This window comes from Chinchilla lanigera, unplaced genomic scaffold (genome assembly GCF_000276665.1).
Source record: "Chinchilla lanigera isolate Chin_1 unplaced genomic scaffold, ChiLan1.0 scaffold00001, whole genome shotgun sequence".
Classification (NCBI taxonomy): domain Eukaryota; kingdom Metazoa; phylum Chordata; class Mammalia; order Rodentia; family Chinchillidae; genus Chinchilla; species Chinchilla lanigera.
Window position 1 is genome coordinate 28,886,822 of NW_004955402.1, and position 26,929 is coordinate 28,913,750.

At 36.8% G+C, this 26,929-nt stretch overlaps 1 protein-coding gene across 2 annotated transcripts in view; it reads right to left on the reverse strand.

Annotated features, from left to right (window-relative positions):
• The window catches only part of Rit2 (Ras-like without CAAX 2), a 399,125-nt gene that overhangs the window by 148,940 nt on the left and 223,256 nt on the right, over positions 1-26,929 (reverse strand). For both annotated transcript variants that reach the window (XM_005372849.2, XM_005372848.2), the window contains one exon: positions 20,525-20,716. In XM_005372849.2, the coding sequence (XP_005372906.1) occupies positions 20,525-20,716 (192 nt within the window). The remainder of the gene's footprint in view (positions 1-20,524; positions 20,717-26,929) is intronic.

The following is a 26,929-nucleotide window of genomic DNA, read 5'->3' on the forward strand; positions in this document are numbered from 1 at the left end:
AAAAAAAATGAGAAAAGACATAGAAGCAAAAAGTCATCCCAGTGGAACCTATATTAAGGTTTACAGACTCAAAAACATCATGATCACTGAGTGAAAAATGATTGTGTAGAAGTCCATCCAATAATAGTTAATTCTGTGTAGTTGAGAATGTACCTACATTTAAAATAAAAAAAAGTCTTTCCTTTTAAATATTTTGAAAGATGTGCAATGTTTTTCCAGAGCTGCCATGATAATTTACAATCAACTTGGAGATCTAAATCTATAGAAATTGTTCCACAACTCTTGAAGGAGATTTCTGAAATCAAGGTTCAATCGAAGTCTTGCCTTCTTAGAAGCTTCTAGGGGAGAATATTCCCTTGAGTCTTTCAGCTTCTAGTAGTTCCTGTTGTTTTTTGGCTTATATCAGCAGCAACCTCTACTGCTATTTTCACATAGCTGTCTTCTCTGTGTCCTTGTGTACTTCTTCTTTTTATAAAGGCTTTAGTCATTGAGTTTCTGCCAATAATGAATTCAGTATGATTGATCTTGACATTTGTTATCACATTTTCAGAGTGTACTTCCAAACAAGACTGCATTCATAGCTATTGGGTTTTAGGGAATGGAAATTACTAGGAGTGCAATTTTCATCCCACTATAAAATGTACACATCAGAGAATCAAAAAGGAAGTTTAAATTGTTTACAAGTGAAAACAAGCACTTGTCAGCATAGCAAATTAGGGCAGAGATTAGGCAGTGGAGTGACTAGAGGTTGAATAAGAAAGGACTAGTGATTTCCTGGGAAATAATGATAGGCTTCTAGAAATGAAAAGGACAAGAAGCCAGTGGAGACGCCTCGGGTACTAGGTCATAGCACACAGAAGTATGATTAACTTAATAGCTAGTGACTTAAAGATGCAATATTGGTTACCTTCTGGCTGGCACTATTTATCAGAGAGTGGTTCACAGAACACCTGTACTATAATTATTTTGAGGTCTTGCTCAAATGGATATTCTGGGATTCCATCATAGACACTATACATCCAACTTTCTGAAGATAGTGAACAGAAACCTTCAAAAGTCATATTTCATGGGGGTTCTTGTGCCTTCTGAGATGTGATGAATTTTCATGTAATTAAAAATGAAGATGCTTCGCTTTGTGGCAGAGGAACCCTTATTATCTGTCTACCCCATATACTTCATACCTCTGATGCTTTTTTATTTGTTTGCTTATTTCTCATTTGCCAGTTTATTCACTACCCTTGAAACACCTATCCTCTAGTATCTGTTTATGAAAATATTCCCCAAATTCAAGACTCCGTTCACACTATTTCTTACCTCTGAGACCTACAGCGATCACCTTTATTCTGACTCATGGTCAATCGTTGAAGTCATGCCATTTGAAGTGCATTCAGAGTTCAAGTTTGAGCCATTCATTTCCTTCTGGAAATATTATGTACTACAGGCACCTAGGAAATAAATGTGCTTCTTGCGATAGTCTGATGTTCAGCTGCTGTGATTGGCTGACACCCAGCTCTTTGTTACAAAAGTATATTTCTAAATTAGGCTTCTAGCTCACTACACATTGTTAGGTTCTAGTTTATTATGTAAGGACTCAGATATAGAGATAGGCTCATAATAAATTTAGTTTATCCCATGTAAAAATCTCCACAGATGTATATACTGCTTCAATATTTTATTATACATAAATCATATATAATTAAGTTGAATAAGTTGGTCCAATAATGTAAAACTACCTAATTTAAAAACAATGGAATTGAATTAATAAAATTAATGAAAATGAACCATCAGAAACTAAGCTAATTATTAACTAAATACCTATAATATCATTTAATGTCTAGTACTTACATTATGTATTATGTGTCTTAATTAATCTAAATTAAATGTATAATTAAGAAACCAGAGATAATTCATTTTTAATAAGGTTCTTTTCACTCTACAGTATGTAATGTTGTATAACATGGGGAGAATTTCTGCTTCTCTTAGGTAGAAGTTGTCAATGTAATACCTCATATGTGACAGACACTGTACAGTCACATAATGAGTTTTCAAATTAAAAAAATGTCTCTGGGGTTTTTCATACAACTTTCCTCAGAGTCAGGAATGTAAATGAGAAGTCAGGTTAGCAGTCCATGCCAAGAAAGGCAGACATAGGCACCTGTTGAAATTAAGCTAATTCTCGATTGAAATAATTAGGTTTAGGATTTACCATGGTTATAATAGACCATCATACAGTGTCTCACTAGAAAGGAAGTTAAAATGCCCACTTACTAATACTGCTTTTTCAAAGAGTTTCTTTCAGTGTTATTTGTTTATTGAGCTGCCATTCCATTATACTGCTGATTCAAATTTCTACTATAGGCTTTACTGAAAGAACACGTTTTATTAAATAATTGTCTTTCTTTTTCTTAAAATCAATGCTAGTGTTTGTACAAAGTGTGTGTGAGTGGAGGAGGCAGAAATTCCATGTTTCAGGCAGAAGCAAAAGATCCTGAAAGAAAAGAAATGATTGGAGGTGTTGTTGAACGGGATTTTATTATGATCTTATGCCACCGAGATACAAGAATTGGAATCAGAAAGCACAAAGCAAGTAAAAGAAGTGACTAGTTAACAGTAGACCTTAAAGTATGAAATATAGAGCTACGGGCATGTCAAGATTCTTTTAAGAGATCACGTGGTCCAAACAATTTTCCAACCAGCCTTGAGGCACAGGTCTATAACTCTTTCACTTTGGGAGGATGAAGTAAGAGCTCTGAAAGATTCAGCACAACTGGGAACGTATCGTAGTGTGTCCTTATCTCAAAATAAAAATTTTTAAAGGCTAGGAATATAGCTCAGAGAAAATGTAATCCTCATTACCGCTGAAAAGTATTTCATACAACTGTTACCATCTTATTTGATTTTTATTCACGCTGCTGTCACCTTTTTTTTTTTCCCTTATGCCCCATAGACAATGTTTTGTAAAACTGCTAGCACTTTAGCCTGAATAAGGTCAGTGGTACTAAATCAAAGTATTATGTAATTTATTGGCAAATGTTTACAACATAAGGAATTTCAGTATAATAATAAATTTGATGAAGCAATAAGCATCATTAATTGCCTTTAATATTGATTGAGTTCACATCTTTTAATATTCTGTGTAATGAAATGGGAAGAATGTATGAAGCAGTTTTTCCAGTGTATAACTTTTATCTTGTACAGTTGGCTCGGTAAGGAGCTGAACTAGCCACATTTTTATGAAGCAGTATTTTACTATAAGACAATTATAATCTAAGGTAGATGATAAACATGATGGGACCAAAAGGAAAACTGATATGAAGTTGACTTTAGCAAAACTGAAAATAAAAGCTTAAGAGAAAAAAAGAATTTGCATTTGTAAGCAATATTTTTTATTAAAAGAAAGTACGGAGGCAAATTTAAATATATAGAGCTGCTTCTTCATATCTTCTCCCAGGAGTCTTTTCATGTTAACCACTGTCTTTTAGAATAAATGTTTGTCTTCCCAATATTGAATACCATGTTTCTGTAGACAGGAGAGGATTCAGTCTTTCAAGGTGTCCAGCTATCCTGAACTGACCTTGCATGTGCAGCTACACACTCTGCCACCATGGCTCTATTTGCCATCTGGCCGGAAGCAAATGGTTCAGTATTCCTTTTATCCTCAGTATAGAAATCAGATCCATTTCTCATAATGTCCTATGCTTATACAGACCAGTATACTGAATGCATAGTAAAATAGAATTGCTGAAACTATCAAAATCATATTGAGTGAATTCTATTTATTATTATGTGAAGTTTTAATAAGATTCAACCATCTTGATTATGGAAAAGGGATCCGTTTTACCTGAATTTTTCAAAATAAAACAAATTTTAGAAGGAAATAAGGATATATTTTAATACATCCTTAAAAAATCTGTAAATTTTCAAATAGTGTTTTTGAAATTATTGGTTTATTAAAGGAAAATTGCCTCCTATCCACATTCTGTGCTGCTGCTTCTAATGACGATTTTAATTGCAGATTATTCTCAGTTTTGTACCTTTCCACATAGATTTGAAACAGATGATACACATCATTAACTGCTATGTATGGAACACTAGACTTTTAAAAAATTTTTAATTAATTTTGGCCTTTCTCCAGTAACGGGAATCAAACTCACGACCTTGTGCTTGCCAGGCAGGTGCTGTGCCACTGAGCTAAATCCCCAGCACCCTGGAACACTAGATTTTAAAACCTGCTTTTTTCTACCCATGATTCTGTTTGATTATTACAAAAATAGCGTTGTTTCTGTCATTAGGAGAAGCACTACTGGAAACAATCCCGTGTTTCCAGTTTCTGCATCTTACTGGACACTCAGAGCTGTGCGGAGAACACATCCCAGTCTTCCTTCCCACTCCTCTCATCCCTCCCATCATCCTCCTTGGAGTCTGTGCTTTAAAGGAGATGGTCATTCTATTTGATTCACATTTTCTTAGAAGGATGATGGTCATTATGTGAAAACTGTACTTCTCTCCATCCCCCTTCAACTTGGATTTGAAGACAAAAAGAGAAAATGCAAAATGTGTCTTTTCATTTATTCTTTTTTTTATGATATCAGGTGAGTAAATGCCTTTTTTTGATATTACATAACATAGCTCCTGCCTTAGCTAACAGGGCAAACTGATTTTGTAAGTAGATGGAAAAACAAATGAAGGCAGTGTGAAAAGAATAAAACTTCTGAAGACTGGGAAGGTCACAGTAACAGGGTTGTGAGGTTAAGGCTAGTTCTCAACCTGACTGATTCGGAAGCCACCTAGGGAATTAGGAAAGCACCCCAACTAATCTCCTAGCTGGCTGAGTTTAGTTGTATCTCCAGAGGTCACGGAAGTGTGACAACGAAACCTACACCTGAACCTCTGTCCTTTTTTCTCTGCTTTCCAGTTGCCATGCACTCAGTTTCTTTGCCTGCCACCCCCGTCCACCATGACTTTTTTCTCATTGGAGCCAGCTTACCATGGACTGAATTCCCTGAAACCAGGAGACAAATTAAATCTTTCCTCTTTTAATTTGTGAGTGTCAGGTGTTTAATCCCAGTAATGAGAAAGCTAATATAAAGACATACCTATGCATGATGGTCAATGAACAGAAAAGAATTACTATAGTCATAATATAAAATTCCAAAGAAAGGGAAACAATGAAATAATATGGCAGAAGTGGACCAGAGTCATACTTAGATGTGAGGGGGCTTTAGTATTTACTCTGCAGACCATCTGTGGAGTTGTGAATGAAAGATGAAGATATTATCAATTATTGGACATGCATTTGAAAAAATTCCACAGAATTCAAAGCAAAATGCTCACTAAGGATGTTTGACACAGTCTGAGAAAAATCTAGCACAAGTATTTTCTCATCACTATGTGACTTACTGACTAATCTTCCTCTTAAATCATATATTAAGGTGGCCACTACCTTCACAGTTCCTTCTATAGGCTGAATGGATGTATTTCTGGACCTTTTAGAGAGTAGCAGGTTGTCAGAGGCCAAGATCTGGTACATCCAACTCACAGATCCTTTTAAAAATAAACTTAAAATTCGGTCATACTACTTGGCATTTAAATTAATTCATGTTCAGTTTGGAACAGCTAGCTCTACATGCAAGCCCTTCAAGCTTCATAACCATTTTAGCAGAGTAAGCTGGAGAGGGAACAAATGTGTCACTAAATTGTGAGGGGAGTTCCACTTCTGACAGTGATCAACAAGATAATTTTGAACAACTATCCCCCTAGTACAAACTGATAGATCTGGAAGAATACAGAAATAATCTAGATGAAAGTGTTAGTGAGTTAATAAGACTGAAGAATTTGACAAAGTAGAAAAGTACAAAATGTGAACCAGAATTCTGGAGCTGCTATGCTAGCATAGGTAGAAACCTGTCAGGTGAGAAATTCAAAAAAGCCCTGATCCTCACAGGACTGTCAAGCAAATGGTAGCATGGAATCTTCCAAAAAGAATACTAAAAAGTACCTCACACCCTCCCCAAATTTAGGTTGGGAAACTGAACATCCTCATGCTAAGAATAAGAAATCCATGAGAAGCTGCAGTGTCTGTTTCCTAGCTTTCCATCATCTCAGTTTTTGACTGGATTAAAGTGATGTAATTTTAGTCTCCTCAGACTTTCCTAGAAATAATCTTTATAAGTCACAGCAACTAAAGAATGAAGAAATATTAAACAAAACACGTGATACAAGTGAAACCATAAAAAGTTACCAATGTAGGCTGGTAACATAACTAATTGATGCAAGTGCCTGCCTAGCAAGCACAAAGTCCTGAGTTCAATTCCCAGTACCACCCCCACTCAAAGAGATAAAATGATAGAAAATACAGAGTGTAAGTGTGACAGAAGAATTGATAGAAATAGTTAATGTAGTTCTAATTTTAATCCAAGAGAGAGCACAAAAATGAAAGAAAAGTAATTTTGAAAAGGTAATGACTAAGAATATTCCAAATCTGAAAAAAAGGTACAGTAATTTAAAATGCATCACAGATGCTAGCAAATATCACAGAGAGGTGTGGGAGAGAGGGAATATCATATAGCAATAGATTAACCCTGTTGAAAACAATCACCATCCAAAAAATATTCACAACACTGGGGTGGGGATTTACAGTACAGGAAATAAGGCAAAAAATGCTTTCAAAGTGAGAAATAATGCATATTTAACTTTTCAACATAAGCTCTTGAGTTCAACATGAGCTCTTGAGTTCACTTCCCAAAGTAATGGGGAAAAAAAAATATCAGCAAAGCTGAATTTCCTAAGCATATGTTTGAATGAAGTAAGTAAAGATTCCCAGTATGCAAAAAAGCAATGTTTCTTTTTAAGAGTATTTGTTATTCCACCTATTGATGTCATTATTTTGGATTTGTAGGATTATCTTGAGTCTAATATGCATATAAAACATGCACATGAGCACACACACACACACACACACACACACACACACACACACACAAACACACACACACACATTTACTGAGTACAGCCAGAAGCCTGACTACTTGAGTGTGAGAAAATACAAATGTCAGGGTTTGGACTGCCAGGATATTTGATGAAAAGTATAGAGACCTGAAATTTGGGATAGGATAAAAGAAAATGTAAAATTATATCTACTATTTAGTTTTTGTTTACTTTTGGACAGATTTCTTCAGTGCTTGGTTTAAGAAATCATCTTAGAACAATATTTGTGAAAACTTGGATTTCTTTTCAAAAATGCAAACTGATTCTCCAAACAGCTTTCTCTCTCTTTCTCCTTTTCTGCCTCCCTCTCCCTCTCTATCTCTATCTTCCCTCTCTCTCCCTCTCACCACCTCTTTCCCTGTCTAAAGAAATAAGCTTGCTCATGTAAACCTTCATGGACTTGTCAAGTTTCCAAACGTAGTCAATGATTCATGTAAAACAAACAATTCAGTAGAACACATTATTTTAAATAAGGAAAATAGTTGCAAATTAGCTTACTCTGAGTAGACAATCTGTGTTCAAATGAAACATGAAATTGTTAAATGGAAAATTATTTATTGTAGGTGTAGGATATATACCATATTTAGATTTCTACGATGAATTCAAGAAGGAAGTGTTTCAATCCACAATACTTTTATCACTGTTGTTTTGATGTAAGCATTAATTTTATAATTAATGATGATTTTCTATTTAAAAACTGGGTATACATGCTTTCTCTTTCCTTTCAACCTCAAATGTTTCACTTAGCACTTACAGATTTTAGGATCTTTCTTTCAGTGCCCCAAATTCCAAATTAGTTTCAGGTCCTTTCATCATATTCTAGTTGAGTATTCAACTTTAGCATTTATTTATAACTTTATTCTTTAGCATTCTTAAGAATCACCCAGAAAAGTAGTTCAGATTGCTGAGCCCTACTCCCAAAGTTCCTGTCTTAGTAGCACTACCCTGTGGTCGGTGAATGTGAGCAGAAGGCAGAGTTCAGAAGTGATACTAATTCTTGTGGTTTATGGACCACATTTTGAGACTGAGAGGTCTCATCCCAGATGAATTTTTTGTTATATTTACAAATAGCTAAGCATTTGTGAAATGGATATTTGTTGTTTATATGTCCCAGGCTATCTCCAAATTACCTAGCTTCACTTAGTTCACAACAGATAGAAGAGAGAAAGTCTTATAAGAACCTCAGATTACACCTACTGAAAACTACAAACAAGAATAATATTGGAGTGGGAAGTTGTGCTTTGGAAAATATGCCAAAGAGTACCTCAGACAATGGTTAAATGCCTACCTAACACATACACACATATTCTTATCAAAAATGCCTAGAACAGGGATGAAATTTAATAATATAGAGTACTATACATCATTATTATAAAATTATAAAGGACTAAAACTGTGCAAAGTACAGAATTAAAACAATAGAAAGAAATTCAACAACAATAACACTTTGCTACTTTATATTTCATAGTATTTCTACTCTATATTTCAGTCCTGAAAATTAGAAAAATTACTTTCAACAGTGGTTTTGCTTAATCCATGTACCAAAGCCTAAACACTTTCATTATCAGAAGTTTCTTAGCCTTCAGCCAGATTTCATTAATCTTACTCATTGCACAGTTCTTATACAATTCAATAGCTAGTTTCTGACTGTTAAAATTGTCATCTTTGGATGGCAATAACAATTCACACTCTCTCAGCAGTCCAGGTGTGTTAGTCAACTTTCAAAAGTCTCAGGGATTTCTGTGGATGGTCTCTTCTCTCTGCTCATTTGGGCCTGCTGCAGCACAGTACATCACGGCAGAAGCATGTGGCTGAAGAGGTCTGTCCACATTGCAATGGAAAGCAGAAACACTGAAATGACACCCAGGATTTGGAGACAGATTTATTTTATGTCAATAGGCACTGGTTGGGATCATTCCCAAAATATCAGGACCTGATCTCTGGTGGTGTAGGGCTTATATGGGATAAGCAAGCAGGAAGTACAGAGGCAGAATGGCTTGTCAATTGGGGATTGGTTCTTACATAGCATCGTAGTGACCAGCTGTGCTTCATAATGACCCACTGTTTCTAAGAACTAACAGGAACTATAACTGGAACTTATACTTGGGCAACTAAGAAACTAAAGGATATTGGCTGGGGGGGCGTGCATCTTCTGCTACATCCCCCCCCCCCCCCGCTTTTAGTATCCCCAGCAAATGTTTGCCGAGCATATTACACGTGATCTTCTGAGACAGTTCCCAACTAAAAGCCATAACATTGGGGCTGTTATTGTGATCCTAGGATGGGCCCTAAGCAAGGTCCTCAAGACTTAAACTTCTTTCCTGGGGTTTTCGGTTTGTTTTCCTTGTTGTAGCATTTCTCCATAACTTGGCTGTGATGGGGAAGTGAAGGAGTTTACCTGATCTACAAGAGTGTCTAATGTACCTTAGATGCTCATCAAATCATAATTATTTGCAAGGGCCTTACTGGTTATTTTCTATTCTCTCAGGGAACTCATTCATGACAAAACATGGACTGGGGTAAATAGCCTGAAAATGCACAAAAATCAAACGTAATAATACATGGAGGTATGGAGCAGTCCTGTGAATGGTATCCTCAGGCTTCAGCCATGCACGGACTGGTCAACAACCAGGTTGACCAGAGCAAGGTTTCGAGTGCTTTGTCTCTTCAGAGTTAGCCCCAAAGGAGCTGTCTAGTCCAGGTAAATTCTCCAGAACTCTGGAATGGTGGATCTAAAGCTGGATTTCGGAAACTTGTAGAGGTAGCTAATATGCACCTGGGTTATATGTATGTGCAAAAGTTCCTACAGGTTGGGCAGATCTTTTATTTTTTATTTATTTATTTATTTATTTATTTGTTTTTTTTCTGTACCAGGAATCGAACTCATGACCTTGCACTTGTCAGGCAGGTGCTGTGCCGCTGAGCTAAATCCCCAGCCCAGGGCAGATCTTTTAGCTGAACTTTTGTGGGACTAATTACAAGCTGTTTCTATAGGGTTATGTTTTATTTTTGCAACTTTTTAGGGCTTCTGGCTTGTATGCTACATGTAATTTTTATTTAATCTTTAATAGTTGTGTGTGGTTTTGAATTATCTCTGCTACAAATGCAGGCCCATTGCCACTGCCAATCATCAAGGGTAGGTCATACTTAGGGAGGATTTCTCACAGCGGGGCCCCATATACTTCTGTTGTCTTGGCCAGCCTGAGTAGGCACAGAGGAGCACTTAGTCATGCCAGGTGGAGGTCAGGGTGGTGACACAGACTCTAAAGCCTGAGCTGGGTGCAGGGGTATGAGTGCCAGTGCTGTGGTTTGAGCTGGCAGAATTTACAGTCAAAGCTCTGATTAAGATGGATCTTCTGGGAGTACTGGGTAAAGTTCTTCTGGCTAAGGTTGATTTTTCAGTCAATCAAATCCCAGAGGGGGCTTAGGCCTCTGGACCAGATTATTTTGTGTTAGCTGCAGGTTTATGGCAGGATTGAGTTGTCCACAGTTACTCAGGAGTTGCAGTACAGCATGTAAGACCTGGACAGTTAGGTTTGCACTTAAGGGGAGCTTGTCAGCTTTCTTGATTAGAAGGACACTAGCTACTACAGTACAAAGGCAAAGGGCAGAGGCAGCCCTTAGCAACTAGATCCACGTATTTGTACAGGTAGGCCACTGGATGCTGCTAGGGGCTGACAGTCTGAGTAAGCATCAATGTTTTTGTGAACCCAAGGGTTCAGATTTTATAAAAGCCAGCAGCTCCAAGAAATGTGTGAAGTTTATTTTTTATTTTATTTTTTTTTCTTATAACCAGTTTCTGCCAGATATGGGAGCTGAGCTTCTGTGCCTTTTCAGCAGGCAGCTTGGGTATCATCAGTCAGAAATGCAGTAATCTGCAAAGAGGGGTATCAAGTTTTTGAACCTCTGGGTGGTTGAGTCCAGCTCAGTTAATCTATGAGTTCAAAACTGAGGTTTTTGTGAGAAGGGCTAGCTGACAGCAGCCAACTGAAGGCAGAAGTCATTCTTTAGGTCCAGGCAGGAGTACCAGCAGGCTGTGGGTGGCAGAAGACTGAGGCAATGTGTACTGAGGGCAATCACAGTGGCATTGGCAGCTTGGAGCTCTTGAACTGGCCTTATAGGCAGGAGAGGTGTATTTTAGCACTTTGACAGACTATGAACAGTTTGTGGTTTGGAAACCTCTGGATGTGTGGTTGAATTTCTCACTGAGTCTCTTGTGTCACAGGATACTGTTTGATGCAGGTGGGTGTTGCCCCAGGATGGCACAATCAGAGGCAGGTGGTGGAAGGCCCAATCTCAGGGCCCAGGAGAATTGTGGAGCTAGAAGAAACATGCTGTCCTCCAGAGAAGGTGGTGAGAACTTGGCAAAACTGTTGCTAGAGACTTCCTGAAAATAGTAGGAGAGTTCCCAAACCCTTGTGACAATTAATTGCTTCAGCCAACTAAAGAACTGGAAGGAACAGAGAAATAGACCGTACAAGAGAAGGTGATGGAAACTTGGCTAAATCTGTTACAGCCTCCCTGAAAACAGTGGGAGAGTTCCCAAAGTCCTGTAACAGTTGAGTAACATTCCAGAAGAGGTATATGAGTTTTAAACCACAGAATGTAAGTGATGGCTGCTTTGATGATGGTCCAGAGACCTTGCCCATAGTGATCAACAGTGTATCATGCTGATGTGTGTCTGGATGCAGGTTTTTGCTTCCCATGGTATCTGACAGCAACAGGGGTCGTGATGAGGTCGCATGGTTGATGGCCAGGCCTGGAGGTGAGTCTTCAGCTCATACCTCTGGGAAGAGAGTTCTTAGAACTTCAGGATTGTGATTGTCTGTCTCAGGCTGATGCAGGTGTCATCTTTCTCTTGGGGAACAGCCAAAATTGAAATGATAAAGAGGCTGACTGGCTCAGTGCCTTTAACTTGAAGAGGAGGTCTCTTTCCAGACAGGAACTCTTGTTAGGTGAGATGTCTTTATCTTTTAATTTGAAGGGGCATTTATTTTTCAGTGCCCATAGTCCTTAAATCAGGCTTCTTGGTTAACAGTAGTAGCTTTAGACATATTGATGAGCTTTTACTTTCTCCTCTTTGATGTCTTTGAGAAGCGCTTGACTGATTTTGCATTTCTAGGCATGGTGACCTTTAGGAAAGGCCATAGCAACTTTAGGAAAGGCCATAGGCCTGAAAGAATTTGTCAGGACTGACAGTTCAAATTTTTCTTAGTCAAAATATGGAACTCAGAAGAAATTATGACAGTCGTCTTCAGTGAGTGTTGGATGATGTCTTCTGACCAGAATGGGAAACAGAACGATCCGGAGGGAGGGCCGCTGTGGCCGAATGCAGGCAATGGCTACCTGGAACTGTTCAGCTGGCTGGAAGTAGATGAGCTGGGAGCAGGGAGTGAAGCTATAGTTGTTGGCAGCAACTGTAGCAGATGATGAGGTTGCCACGGTGTAATTTTCAGGAAGAATGGGCCTCATTTTTTTCCTTTGAGTAGTTTGGTTTCATTTTTAACTCCACAATCTCAGAAAAGCCCTTAAACCTTCAGTCAGGGACTGCAGGTTTAGAGTAATTAGTTCGTATCTCTGTCTTCCTATGTGAGTGTTCTGTACCCTTGAACAATGGCATAACAAAGGGTGGGTGCCCCTCAGAGAGAGACCATTCAGATGCCTGCCTGGTCATGCCCATCATGGGGACTTATGTGTGACTCATCTAAGGATTATGGGAGGTCTCTGTATTCCATATGTCAATAACCGTGGAAGAGCAGGTGAGGGCCCAATCAGCCACCACAACCAGGGCATCCCACTCTTGGTGCACAGACAGAGCAGCCTACATTGCTTAAGCTGTCTGTTCCACTTACTCACACATTCATGTAAGAGGAATTCAGAGGTTAAACATTCCAAACCCCTTCCCTTAAGGGTGGTCCTGACTAATGAGAATTGATCAGACTCTCATTCTGCTCAAGCTGAGCAGGACTGGCAGACAGCCTAACTGGGGTTCTCCCAGGGGTCTTCCTGGAATCTCGCATCAGGCGGACAGACAGACAGATTGCACCATCCTCCCTTTGGTGGTCCATGTGAGCCACTCAAGCGGGGAGCCATGAAACATCCTCCAGACCTCTGAGGGGACTCAAGAAATCTTGAGGAAGCACCTTCCCATCAGGGCTTGAGAGGTCCTTGTTCTATCCACAAGGGCCACCATAGGTGACCAAAGAGGTTAGCATGGTTCATCTTCCTAGGTGACACACCATATGCAACTGCAAGATGAAATGCTGAACTGACATCCAGGATTTGGAGGCAGATTTATTTTATGTCAATGGGCACTAATTAGTATTATTTCCATAATATCAGCCCCTGATCTCTAGTGGTCTAGGGCTTATATGGGATAAGCAAGCAGGAAGTATAGAGGTAAAACAGCTTGTCAGTTGGGGATTGGCTCTCACACTATACATTATAGTGGTCAGCTATGCATCACAATGACCAGCTGTTTCTAAGAAACTAACAGGAATTGGAACTGGAACTATTACCTGGGCAACTGACAAACTGGCTTGTGGGGGAGATCTTCTGCTACAGCATCGCAGCATTTGGGAAGCAAAGAGTGACGGAAAAACACCAGGGTTCTAATATCCACTCTGTATGCCTAGTGACCTAACTTCCTTCATTTAGGCCCCACTTCCCAAAGATTTCACCACTTAGTACCAGTTTCACAGGTTAGGAAGGAAACCATCAACATATGCAATTTTGGTGGCTATTCCAAATCCAAGTTGTAGTGTTAAATAGGGAACAAGAAATGAGGGATGTAGAGGAGGACACCTAGAATTTATTAAGTCCATATTTTATGCCAAGCACCGTGCTAGATAATTTACTGATAATATTTCATCAAGTATAGCAGAGAAAGGCTGGGATTTAGCTCTGGGATTTAGCTGGCAAGTGCAAGGTCATGAGTTCAATTTCCGGTACCAGAAAACAAAACAAAACAAAACAAAAAAAAAAAACAAGAAAAGGTATAGCAGAGAATAGTCTCAGAGGAGACCATGAAAAGATGGATAACTTGAACATTAATGCAATTCCAATAGTGTCTCTACCAAGGGAACAGTGGGTAAAGACAGAGAAGGAGATAGAGAAGGATTTGTCCATTGAATGTTGCATATTGTGCTAACGTGGGTAGACATTTATTCTATACTTCACTAGAAATTGGTTTCTCCAAGTATGATATGACCTAAGATCAGAAATCTTTATGTACCTAAGGCTGACCTTGGAGCAACTGATACAGGAAACTGTATACTGACTATATCCTCCTCCCCATGTGTTGGGCAGGAAGTACTTATTGAGAACCCAGATGCACATCTTGTGTTGGTCACTGATCTTTGCAGTGACAAAGCAGCTGAGTAAAGATGCAAATCTCTAGACTGCTTGATCCTTTTGGCCATATTCTATGTTGCTTTCTAAAATGTAAGTCCTGAGAATATATCTTAATTGTATCTTGACAATTGCATCCTGGATACTTTATGCCGTGTGATAATGCATTGTGAGTTCAGGTACCATCATTTCTTTCTTACCATCAACCTTTCACATCACTATATAATTGGATCTTGCATTCTGCTCAACCATGGTGACGCTCATGGCTATGGGGGTAATTCTTAGTCATACCATGAAGACTTTACAGATCACCCTGGATCTGTCTGGGTTATTTCTCCCCAAATCTTCCCTGAACTCCAGATTTCTGCTCAATGACATTTAGAGAGGCAGTAATGACTACCCTGACAGTAGATTTCCTACTCACCCACTCAACCATGCACTCCCTTCTCCTATTTTATTTTTCTTCCTTAATCTTCTCCCTACTGGAAATCAGTGTGTGTGTGTGTGCGCGTGCACACGCATGTGTGTGTAAGGGACTGTGTGTGGTTTTTTTTCTAACACTGTTTCTGTGTTATGCAATTGATATAAACAAGTACAATATATACTCAAATTTTCACGATCTGTCTTCTCCATTGTAATTTGACATTCTCAGAGATTTGATTTGTCATGCTCACTGTTGTACGCTCACAGTATAAAAGACCATTTTAAAAGAATGTTTGCTACCCATCAAGTGATTTTTAAGTATTTGCAAATGAATTAAATGAAAAAATAATGTTTTTTATATACCAAAATAGGTTATACATAAAGAGAGATGTTTAACTATTTGATAAGTAAATTGAATGGAAAAGCAGTGGTGTACATTTATATATCAGAAACAGATATAGTTCATACACATTTCATATATTTTATGTATGGTTTTATGTGTGCCTGTGTGAGAGAGAGAGAAACAAAAAGAGAAATTACTGATTTGGGTTCATTTTTACCTCTAAATCCTACAACATTTTTGATACATTATATAAAGCTGTATGTTTCTTTTGTTTTGTTTTTGATATCAATTGGAGTTAATATATGCATATTTGCTTTATAAGTTGAATAACTTATAAAGAATAAATAAGGAAAGAAAAACTGGAGCTAAATAATTATTAGTAGAATTTGAGTGTCTATGTGCTAATAACGAGTAAATTGTCAAACCTTTCTTTCCCCTCAGAATATAAATTCTCATTATTTAGAAAATTTGTTTATATGAACTATCTAATATACCGATGATGAAAGATAATGAAGTGCTACTATTTTGTTTTTAAAGTTTGAGTAGTATTTGCAATTAATTAGTGCCTCACAGCTTATCAAATACGCTCTGGTAAACAGTTATGTTTTATGTTTTGTGAAATGTATCTTCATGGCAAGCATTGTACTTGAGATTATTCTGACCATGCTTATTGTCTGTTTATTAGGCAGGTTTACCTTCCCATCCCTCCCTTAAACACTCAGCACTGCTCATGCACACTTATAGGCCCAAGATATATTTTTCTCCTTGAAGGTGTTCTCTTTTTGCTCTCCTTAAAATAACTTGACCATTTACTTGATCTTTTCTACCTGACCAGAATAGCTGTGCATTGGTGTCTCCATTAAATATTTTATCTGCATGGATCCTTCATAGCTGTCAGCAACTTCTAGACTTATAGATGGTGTCATATTGTTCAACAGTTAGTTTTGCTGTTTAATATGGTCTTGTGGATGATTCACATGCATAGCTCTTAAGGAGAAAGTCCTTGAGGTCAATAACTGGAGTCCTTACTCCTTCACTATACTCCAAAGCTGTCATATTTTGAAAAGTAAGTAGATATTTGATGTAGCTACATGGATTTTTTAATACAGCAAATCCTAATCCCCACAGATTCAAATAGCCCTTTCAGTAAAGGGATTAAATCATTTCCATTAGGTATTTCTCTAAAGAATAAAGAACAAATTTTTCATGACCCTATGTCAGCACTTAATTACTAGAATGAGGGAGTAGAAATTCAAGGTCTCAAAGTAAGAATTAAGGTCTAATGAAACATTCAAGAGTAAGAGGTGTGTCATAGTCTACTAGGATAAAACAATTTATTGTTTTTGAGTGATGTTAACCCTCTTGAAATATAACTCCCCAATCCTTGAAACTCATTCCATTTATAAACCATTTTTATTTTGAGCAGTTTGTCAGAGTTTTACAAAAATGAGAATCATCTTGGTTTGCTCCCCAGGGTGATGGCACAAGGTATAATAAATATGGACAAAGATAAAAGAAACTCAGGGACCTAGTGTTGTCTAGGAATTAAGAAAGGCTTTAGAATTGTTGGATGTACTCTGAGAAAAATTGTTCAGCTGATTCGAGCTAAGTGCCTCTCAGAAGTTCTGCACTGTGTTCCATTACTCTTACTTTCTCTCATAACCTTCTTCCCAATTCTGGCTAGAACTGGCTTTTCTAGGGTCTAGACCTGCCCACTTCAAACTCCCCCGCACCACCAAATTATCGTTCTGACCCTCACTGCAACTACTTGGCAATGAAATGATATTGGTTACATAGCAACCTTTGAGAAGAAAGCTAAATTCCTGAACCTAATACAAAACAAAATCATAGAATAAAGCTTAGAAGGTCTATTGCAAAACACAGTGAGATTCTGAATCAAAACATATGGATTTTTGGGGCTGGGGATTTAGCTCAGCGGCAAAGCGCCTGCCTGGCAAGCGCAAGGTCATGAGTTCGGTTCCCAGTACCGGAGAAAAACCAAAAAAAAACAACAACAACAACAAAAAAAAAAAACATATGGATTTTTGTCTCTTAACTGTAACAAGTCATGTGAACAAATTTTTAAATGTATGGAAGCTTCAGTTGACGTAGAAATGAGTAAATAACAGAGAAGATCCTCGTTTGAATTCAATAAATTGACATATGTAAAGCAGATGGCCCAGAACTTGCAAATACATCATTGGTGTCATTATTATCAAAAGGAATATGCCTAGATAAAATATAAATGTTGAAATAGAGTCCTGCCTATTCACTGCTTATTAATCAATTAATTTATTTATTTATTCATTTATTTATTTGGGCTGAAGGCTATGAGAGGTTCCATAACGGATTAGAGATCCAAGTACCTACTCTACCAAACACGCAAAGAAAGAGTTTTAGTCATTGGGACTCTTGATTTTAATGCTGTCTGTGTGTAGACTAAAGAAGACTTGCATAATGAGAATCCCAGACTCCACCTCTCAACTCTAAGCAAAAGCACAAACATGGTTTTCTTCAGGGTGTTAGACAGTTAACTTTAGTAGTCTAGAGAACCTCATAGAATTGCTTGCAGCTGTACACCATGCCCATGTCAGCATCTTTGCTTTTGTTTGTTTCTTTACATAAAGAAAGAGTCTTAACCTTTCAAATATTCCTGTAACAAAAACAGTACATGTGATTTGTGTTTTGGTCTTAATTTTGTCAGTAACTGCAATAGTTTCATAAAGTCATTTTCTATCAATTTATGCATTTCTCAAATATCCTCCTTCTTCAAATGCTTGCCTTACAACCACAGTGGCAGTTATAGCATTAAAGCACAGTGAGAATTGAAATCATTTTGCAAAAAACAAATCACTCTGCAATTTTAAGAATAATTATTTCCATCACAAACACCAGAGCCAGAAGCCAAATTTGCACATCAACACTTCATTACAGAGTGAACATTTTTACAAAGGATGTAATTTATGTTTTCATGGTGTTTGCACATTCTGTGACTATCAAGTTTACTTTCTCTTATCTAAAAAAAGTTTGTCAAATATGAAAAATTACTTAGTTTAATGTGTTTCTTTTTGGTGTTTGTTCCAATGACATTTTTGTTTTGTTTTTGTTTTTGGTTTTTCTCTGGTACCGGGAAACGAACTCACGACCTTGCGCTTGCCAGGCAGGCGTTTTGCCGCTGAGCTAAATCCCCAGCCCCCCCCAATGACATTTTTGATGCTTTTGTGTGTATGTGATTCACTTCACAGATAATGAGAAAGGAACATCTAATTATGGAAGCTGAGATAGGACTCCCATTGGACATGCTTTTGTGAGATAGCAGAGGTCACTGCTGAGCCTAGGAAAGTAGGGCTTGGAGAATGTAGAGAATGCAAACGTCATCAGCTTTTGGAATCATAAAAAATGGTCATTCTGGAGAGAATCTGAACTGAAATAGTTTCCTTAATGTCTTCACATGCACTAGCTTTCCCCAGTCATTTATAGCTGGCCTGAATAGAGATCAATCAGAGATTTATTTCTCCAGGAATTCTTAGAAGTGCAATAAAAGTAGCCCCATAATCACTAATGCTTCACTTGTTACAGTGCTGTTTCATGCTTCTTTCTAGAAACCCTAAGGAAAGTAAAACATTACCACTCTTCAAAGGAGTATTTGAAAGGTCCAGCCACTAAGCCTAGCCCTCCTTTCTTCAGAGTACCTGAGAATAGATTTATATTTAACTGTTGAGATGAACTTGCATTCATAACCCTTAGAAAGGCACATATATCATACTAAATAATCTTTGGGCAGAAGGGAAACAACAAAATAAGGCAACAGAACAGGTGCAGAGGAGGCAAGCAGATGTTATAGAAAATATTATAACCTCCAATACAATAGTTACCTGACACCTTAGGATCCCTAGATTACCATGTAAAATATATAAATATCTCTCATAAAAATATATTGGAACAAATCATAGGAATATGTTCCTTTGTTAAGCATAACTTTATAAATGTTGGCTAAATATGAGAACTTTTTACTTTAAGGAATCATATAAAGTACTAAATGTGAAAATTAGGATTAATAAACCACATAACATAGGAAAAAATTCTATTGGCTTCCAAGATTCCTGCCTTAGCAAAAGGTCTTATTAGCAGACTGCATTAAATGGGTTAGAAATTAGAAGTTATCAACTGGAATAATGTAAACTCTTAAAAGCCAGTTTGAATTCAAGGTCAATGAAAATAAAAATGAATTATCTCAAATTTTAACTAAGTAACTCAAGTTTGAGAATTTGATTTATAAAAATTCAATTTACATGCAAGTTTTCAATAATGTTGTCTCATACAAAGTGAGTCACAGCAACAGAATAGGGATGACTTTCCTGGTCCCTAAACCAGGATAAGCCGAGGTATCATTACCAGGGAGACTTCTCAGGGAGAAAATCATTATTATTTGCCCGTTAGGTGCCTCCAAGGTTCATATAATGAATTTGTTGAACTTTGCTACAATAGTGATCTCAGTCTAAATTGTGGATACTCTCTGCCTTATCAATATTATTTATGTGGAGAAATGAAAGTGTCTGAAGATCACACTGGTGGAGTAGGAGTGTATTAAAGAGATAGCTAGTATATAACAATAATTTCTGATTAAACCTGAGTAGAGGCTTGCTTTTCTTCTGTTAGAAGATAGGAACTTTTTAAAAAAGAAGCCTTAACTATACTTTCTATGTAGTTCGGGCTGGCTTTGGACTCTCTTTCTAACCCAAGACTGAATTTAAACTCACAGCAATTACCATGCCTCAGTTTCCTAAGTGCTGGGATTATAGGTGTGTACCATCATGCCCAAGGGAACATCATGTTTTATCTGTTCCATGAAAAACTACTCTAAAATATAGTGTGCTGAACAATTCTATTTTATTTTCTGTTGATTTTGAGGTCGGTAATCTAGATACGATTGGGATGAGAGGTTTTTCTGTCCTGTGTGGACTGGCTGGTGCTGGAGCATGAAAAATGGCTTTGCAAGCATGTAGAAACTTCACAGGGAAAGCTGTAAAACTGGGTCTCGTTTGTCTACATGACTCTTTTCACATATAGTGTGGGCCTCTTTCCAAGGTGTCCAGAGCTTAAAAATGAGTGTTTGAAGTGAAAAGGCAAATCCTGGAGAAACTTTAAAAGCCACACTCAGAAGTTATGTAGAGTCACATCTATATTTCAGTGCTCAAAACAAAGCACTGATTTAGCCCAGGTCTCAGGGCAAGAAAATCACATGTGAAATTGATGATGTTGTGGGAGTGTACATTCTACCACAGGCCTGCATGGATTTCTTAGAAAAATCACATGTATTATTCTTTCTAGTTTTCACTGTGACCCTTAGAGAACAGCCAAACTTGGTGCCATGTATCTTCAGAGGAAAGACAGAAACTAACAGACGAAATTGGCACTTACCTGGCGGAACTGTTCCAGGTCAATTTTGTTACCCACCAGCACCAGGGGAATTTCATAGGTGTGACGGACCTGAAAAATGAGCTCTTTAAACTTGGCAGCCTCTTGGAATGATTGGCGGTCTGTGACAGAGTAACAGATGATGAAGCCCTCTCCTCCTCGCATGTATTGCTCCCTCATGGCTGTAAATTCTGCCTGTGAGAAAAGAAAAAAAAATATTTACGGGCCTTTGATGAATAGAAACAGAAATTTAAAATATGTTATTATGAAATTTGAATATTTTACAAGGAGAATATTGATACTCATGGAAGGTTTGATTTGAGATAAATTGAAGTGATGGACTATAAACAGCAAATTTTACTCATGGATTCATGGGGATTATAAATAGATAACATGTTTTTGTCATGTTTAATAACTTACCTTTAGGGAAATGAATTTAAACATGTATCCTAAACATTAAAATTAACTGAACCTGGGCTAGCTATTCTTTACAGTGTATATTTAAGCATTTTCTAACTATGCCTTTGAACTATTTTTAAATAAATCATTGATTAAAAATTTGTATGGTATTAGAATTTAATTTCACTCTGCATGTAAGAGTCAATATATATTGAAAATCTACCACACATAGTCCAAAGCAGAGGGAGAAACAAATTAATTTTCAACTTAAAATCAAAAATAGAGTTAAATATTTATCCTTGACATTTGAAGAAGTTTTAGGTAGCATAGATAATTCCAAAGTGAATTATATATTTGTGTGCTGATAGATTTGTTTCACAGAGGCACAATAACAGCAGGATCTGGACTGCTGAAGGATGGATCACTTTCTACATTCTGTGGTCTTTCTCACCTTTTTCTCTCCCCAATAAGAGCAGCACTACATTACAGATGGTACCAATACCCTACCTAGCAGGCTGACTGTATCAGTCTTTCATGTTGCAAGCCAACTGTAATACAACTTCCCAGCATCTGAAAATTCAGCATTTCAAATTGCAGGCTGAAAAGTTTCTGCAGGTCTGACCTATTTATTTTCGCTTACTCTTTCTCTAAATCTACTCTTCATGTGCAAGGGGTAATTAGATACATGCAATGGGAAATACACAGCTTAGAGCCTGGCTGTGGAACAAGGCACCTTAAGTCATAAGCGAACATGAAAAAGTGTTTCTCTAGGACAAGTTATAAGTAGTCAATGGAAGGAGAGGTTAGATAGGCTTCAGCCACATTTGAAGACTAAAAAATTTGCACTTTTTACCTAATAGAGTACAAGAATTAAAACACATTGAATATGTGTCTAAATACATGTTAATTTGATTTAACATGTTTGAAACACTAGGAGAGTTTAAACAGGTCCAGAAACTTTGGAAAACTGGAAAAGACTCTTATTTACAAGTTCAGAGATTGGTATAAAATTAACAAGTATTGAGTTAGTGAATGAATTTCTTAAATCATTGTCAATAAGTATGAAGTAATTGCCAACAGTATCACTGGGTTCAGTCATTTCAAAGTTACAATAACTGGATGCTAAAGAAGGGTGGAACTTGTCCAAAACCAAACAACCACACAATGTACAGAAGTTTAAAAAATTTATTTTCCTTTACTGATTATATCTGTTTACTTAGGATTCAATTTTACTGTAACTGAATCTTACTATGTGAGTAAAATATACAGATATGGGAGGAAGAAAAGTCTTACAAAATCTGTTACTTCATCCCCAAAAAAGAAGTTAAGGCTGTGCATTATCTGAGGTTGTACATAGTTCTGACAGTTTTCTGATTTTGAAGCTATATACTTCAGTCAGAAATTCACAGTTGATTGAATGAAGATTTATAGATGGAAAAACACTGATGGTGTTGGTGTTACGGTTTGTGCCTCGATGTCCCCCCCAAAGCCTCATGCAGTCATGGGGCAGGCTTCTAGAGTTTTTGATCCATGGTCCAATGCTGGGATTATAGGTGTGAGTGCTACACCTCCCCTGGGGGGCATACAATATAAGGGAGGAAAAGAGGCTTGCTCTTGCCACACCTCTTTTGTGCTCTTGTTGCTTTTGCTGTTTTCCACCAGCATGAATAGCTGCCCTGTACCATGTCCCACTCTGCCTTGGAGCTAGCCAAGTGTAGATTGAAATCTCCACAAACTGTGAGCTAAACAAACCTTCCCTTCCCTAATTTTGGGTGTCAGGCATTTTATCTCAGCAGTGAGAGAAAAGTAACCAAGACAGTTGTTCAAACATATAACTGTATTTTTCAAATGGAAATGATAGACTAAATATGAAAATATATTTGATCTTTAGGAAATTACAAATACAAGTGTTATATCAGTTATGGATGGAGTGTTTTGTTGCTTTCCACTAGTGGCATTATAAAATATAAATAATTCCAATGATTAAAATCATATAAAATGCAAGCTAAATTGGAAAATATCTATTTTGCAGTTTAAAGCTCATTCATTTTCCAGTTATTTTATGCATTAAAAGTCTTTGTTTTAATTGTTTTGTATTTTGAAAATTAACAAGTGCCTACAAAATACTTAAATGATATGGAATTATATAGTTTTAACTGTTCTCTTCATCTCAAAATCCCACACTTTTCCTGAAATACATAATGATTTGTAGTTTATTCTCACAGCAGTATTTGTGTTCATATAAATATGTACATATTCATTCTAAATTTATATATCTTTCTATACTTAAATAGGGACAGAATGTGTATAAATTTTATTTTACCTTTAAATTTTAGTAGCCTTAAAATAACTTAGAACTGATTCCATACAAGCATACGTGCATATTGCTTACTTTTGTCCATTCAGTAATTACTTTTATTCATTTATAACAATATATTTGGGGCTGGGGATTTAGCTCAGTGGCAAAAGCGCCTGCCTGGCAAGTGCAAGGTCATGAGTTCAGTTCCCGGTACCGGAAAAAAAAAAAAAACAATATATTTAAGTACTTGCATACAAATAGGCAGGTAGATGAACTAATATCTATAATAAATAATGACCATGCATATTTTTAACATCCACATTGCAAAGCTCCTGAGAAGGAGACTTGAGGGGTGAAAGATAACATGTATTTTTACTTTTGAGAAACAGTGCCAATTTGAATGCCAAAGACATTTTTTTTTTATCAATAATAATGTTATGGTTGATACACTGTATCAACTTGAGGAATCTAGAGGCTTGGCTAAGTGACTCAGCAGTTCTACATTCTGGGGTCAAAAGGACACACCCTTACTGCTCTAAGATGCTGTACATTATGTCAGTTTTAGAAGTTTAGAAGGTTAACTGAGTGACTTATTAGGGGTCCAGGGTCCTTACTTTGTATACATCCTGAGCCTATGCAACAAGAGGGCATGGAGATTGTGTGAGTGCTACAGGCCCCCTGGGTGGGGGCGGCCTGCATACAACATAAGGGAGGAAAAGAGACTTGTTTCCCCCTTATTGCTCTTGCTGCTGTTGCTGCCTTGTGCCACCTTGAATTGTTGCCCCTGTGCCCTGCCACCCTGACTTCGAGCCAGCTGAGTATAGATTGAAATCTCTACAAACTGTAAGCTAAATAAACTTATCCTTCTTTAATTTTGGGCTTTGGGTATTTTGTGTCAGCAACGAGAGAAAAGTAACCAAGACAAATAGTATTCTGTGTAAGTTTGGCTATTTCTTCTCTTTTTTCCAACACACTTTTAAGCAAATTTGCCCACTTTTGCCAATTTCAGATTTTAAAACAATTGTTTTATTTTTTATTTATTAGCTGTAGAGGATGTCTCCAATTTTCATTATCTGCACATGTATTTCCTTTTATCTGTCGAATTTATCACATCATAAGGAAAGAAGGAATTTCTTTTTCTAACTGGTAATACTTTCGGTGGGGGGAATTTGGATTAGAAAAGACATTTTTTGAGGTATGCAGTTCCAGCATTGTATTTTTAAAGAGCTCCTTGGTTGATTTTATTTACACATACATATAGTAATATGCAATGATGTTTTTGTTTCAAAGTGGTCTCGATGACCTGGAAACAGTAAGAGGGTCCCAGTACATAACTTCTAGGCCTGTAACTCATTTAATCTGTATCTTCTGACAAATCATCTAACAACTCAGAACTTCAATCACCTCCCTTGTCAAACAGGGATTAGGAAACACTTAACTCATCTTATGGGGCTGAAGAAAGAATCAAATAAGAGAACAGATGTGAAAATGCTTTGATGAATTTTTAAAATACAATACAATTTAAGCCTATTATTATCTTTGATACAAATCCGGCAGAACAGAACCTTTCACTGGGAGGGATAAGCATGAAATCCTCTTTGTGCTGCATTAAATATAAATGTAGTGGTATTTCAAATATGTTCATCAGAAAATTATTAAGCTTTCAGAAAGGAGATTCTTTCCACCAGTAAAGCAGATATAAAGAGGCCATCACAACGCATGGGTGGGAGGGAGCATCCTCTCTGCTGACCTTATCCATTACTACTCTCACAAAGCAAATGGGTGTGTGTGTTTTACTTAGAGATAAGCTGGAGCCTGATGGGGGCCAGACAACTGAGCAGAAGCTCTGTAGTTAGACATGAGCTTAATAATATATGACATGGAAATCACTTTATATGGGGAAATGTTATGTTCAACATGTTGCTTCCGTCTTTATTCAGCTATGAATTAAAGATCCCTGTGCTTTATGTTCAATGTATCCTGAATATTAATATCATCTTCACTGGCTTCCTGCTATAAATGAAACTTGTTGGTTAATTATTCAGGAACATTACTAGATTTCATTTGCTATCCATAAGTAGCAAATATCTATGAAATAGACCTACTCTAGAAAATCTACAAATATGAGAATTTCAGAAATCTTCAAAGTTCTGAGTCTAACACCACGGTTTGATCATTTCTCTTTGGTATATGTCCTTATGTTATAATAATGCAAGATTTCTCACTTCTGAAAATAAATAATTTCAGATGAATCTCATATGCTATCTTCTTGGATTAGCACAGTAAATATTTTCGGCACATAACTATGAAAAGGGGACTAATCTGTCTTGTTACATTTGTCTGATAGCACTGTAAGATCTCTTCCTATTCACAAAATTCAGTAGAACTATTGCCAGACCAGCATTTCAACTGTGTTCTGTCTAGTACAAGAGACATGTGTCTATACTTGTAAGAAAGTCTTTACCATAGCTATACCTCCACACTATATGCATTGTCCTAACATGAAAAAGTAAAGAAAAACACATTTGAAATGCAATTAACAGTATGCACAACGGTAATATGTGTAAGAACTTTTAAGAAACACTGCTAAGATGAGATAAAAAAAAAAGAGGAGCGATTAAATTGGGTTAAATGAACCATGGAAGCTTGAGAGGAGTGAAACAGTTTGTAAGAGAAGGAAAAGGAGGCAACTTCTTGAGAGAATAAAATGCAATACTTTCCCTAAAATTTATTATGAGTACAAATCTCCTCAACTTGATGGAATCCCACTTTCAAAGATTATTATCACCCTTAAATAACTTCTCATGGTTGAAATTCAGCATTTAAAAGATACAAATATTGTGACTAAAATGAAAAATACAATTAAAATACTATTAAACAATTTTCAATTTTCAAACAATTTTAAACAATTTTTCACAACCTATTTCTCAATATTCAATGGATAGATTTCTAGGAATGCGCTGTGGAATACTGCATGTAGTTTGCTTAATTCATTCAACAAATACTTACTGAGCATCTATACATGTCAGACATGTAAGATTAGACATGACTGAAAAGAGTATATATAATAAAACAACAATATGTATAGATGAACATAGAAGTGAACGAATAGAAACTAGAACATCAAAATGGGATACAGTAAAAGCAGAGAGTGTAATCTAAAATTTTAGTAGAAATTTCTAGACAATTAATTCTATAATGGAAACAGTCAATTGAATCACTTTGGGGATCAATAACAACATATTAGTATAACACAAATCCCTAACCACTTGGAGCTAAAGGTAATTTCTCTTATGGAGTTGAGCCAAAGTGCAACATTCTCAGTGTAAACACGATCTGCAGTAGAAAGTTCCCTAGGACAAAGTCTGTTTTCAACATAAGTACTACCAAATACTTTCACAGGCATACTTAATGATACTGATATGGGTTTGAAGTAGGATAACTTACTGTTTAGAAGGTAAAATAGCATGCTAAAATGGAGAATTATGGTTAAAATCTTTTAACTTTAGTGCCTGAAAAAATAGGAAAAATCTTGATTACAATATTAGCCTGGAACATGGGATTGAAACATGCCTACATTTAGACTATCAAGCATATAGGTCCTGGAAAAATTCTGATTTATGTATAATTTGGAATAAACTCTCAGGTTGTAATTGTGGACCTGTGATATAATTTGTGAGAGCAAGGGCAAAGTGAAAATGTGGAGTCTT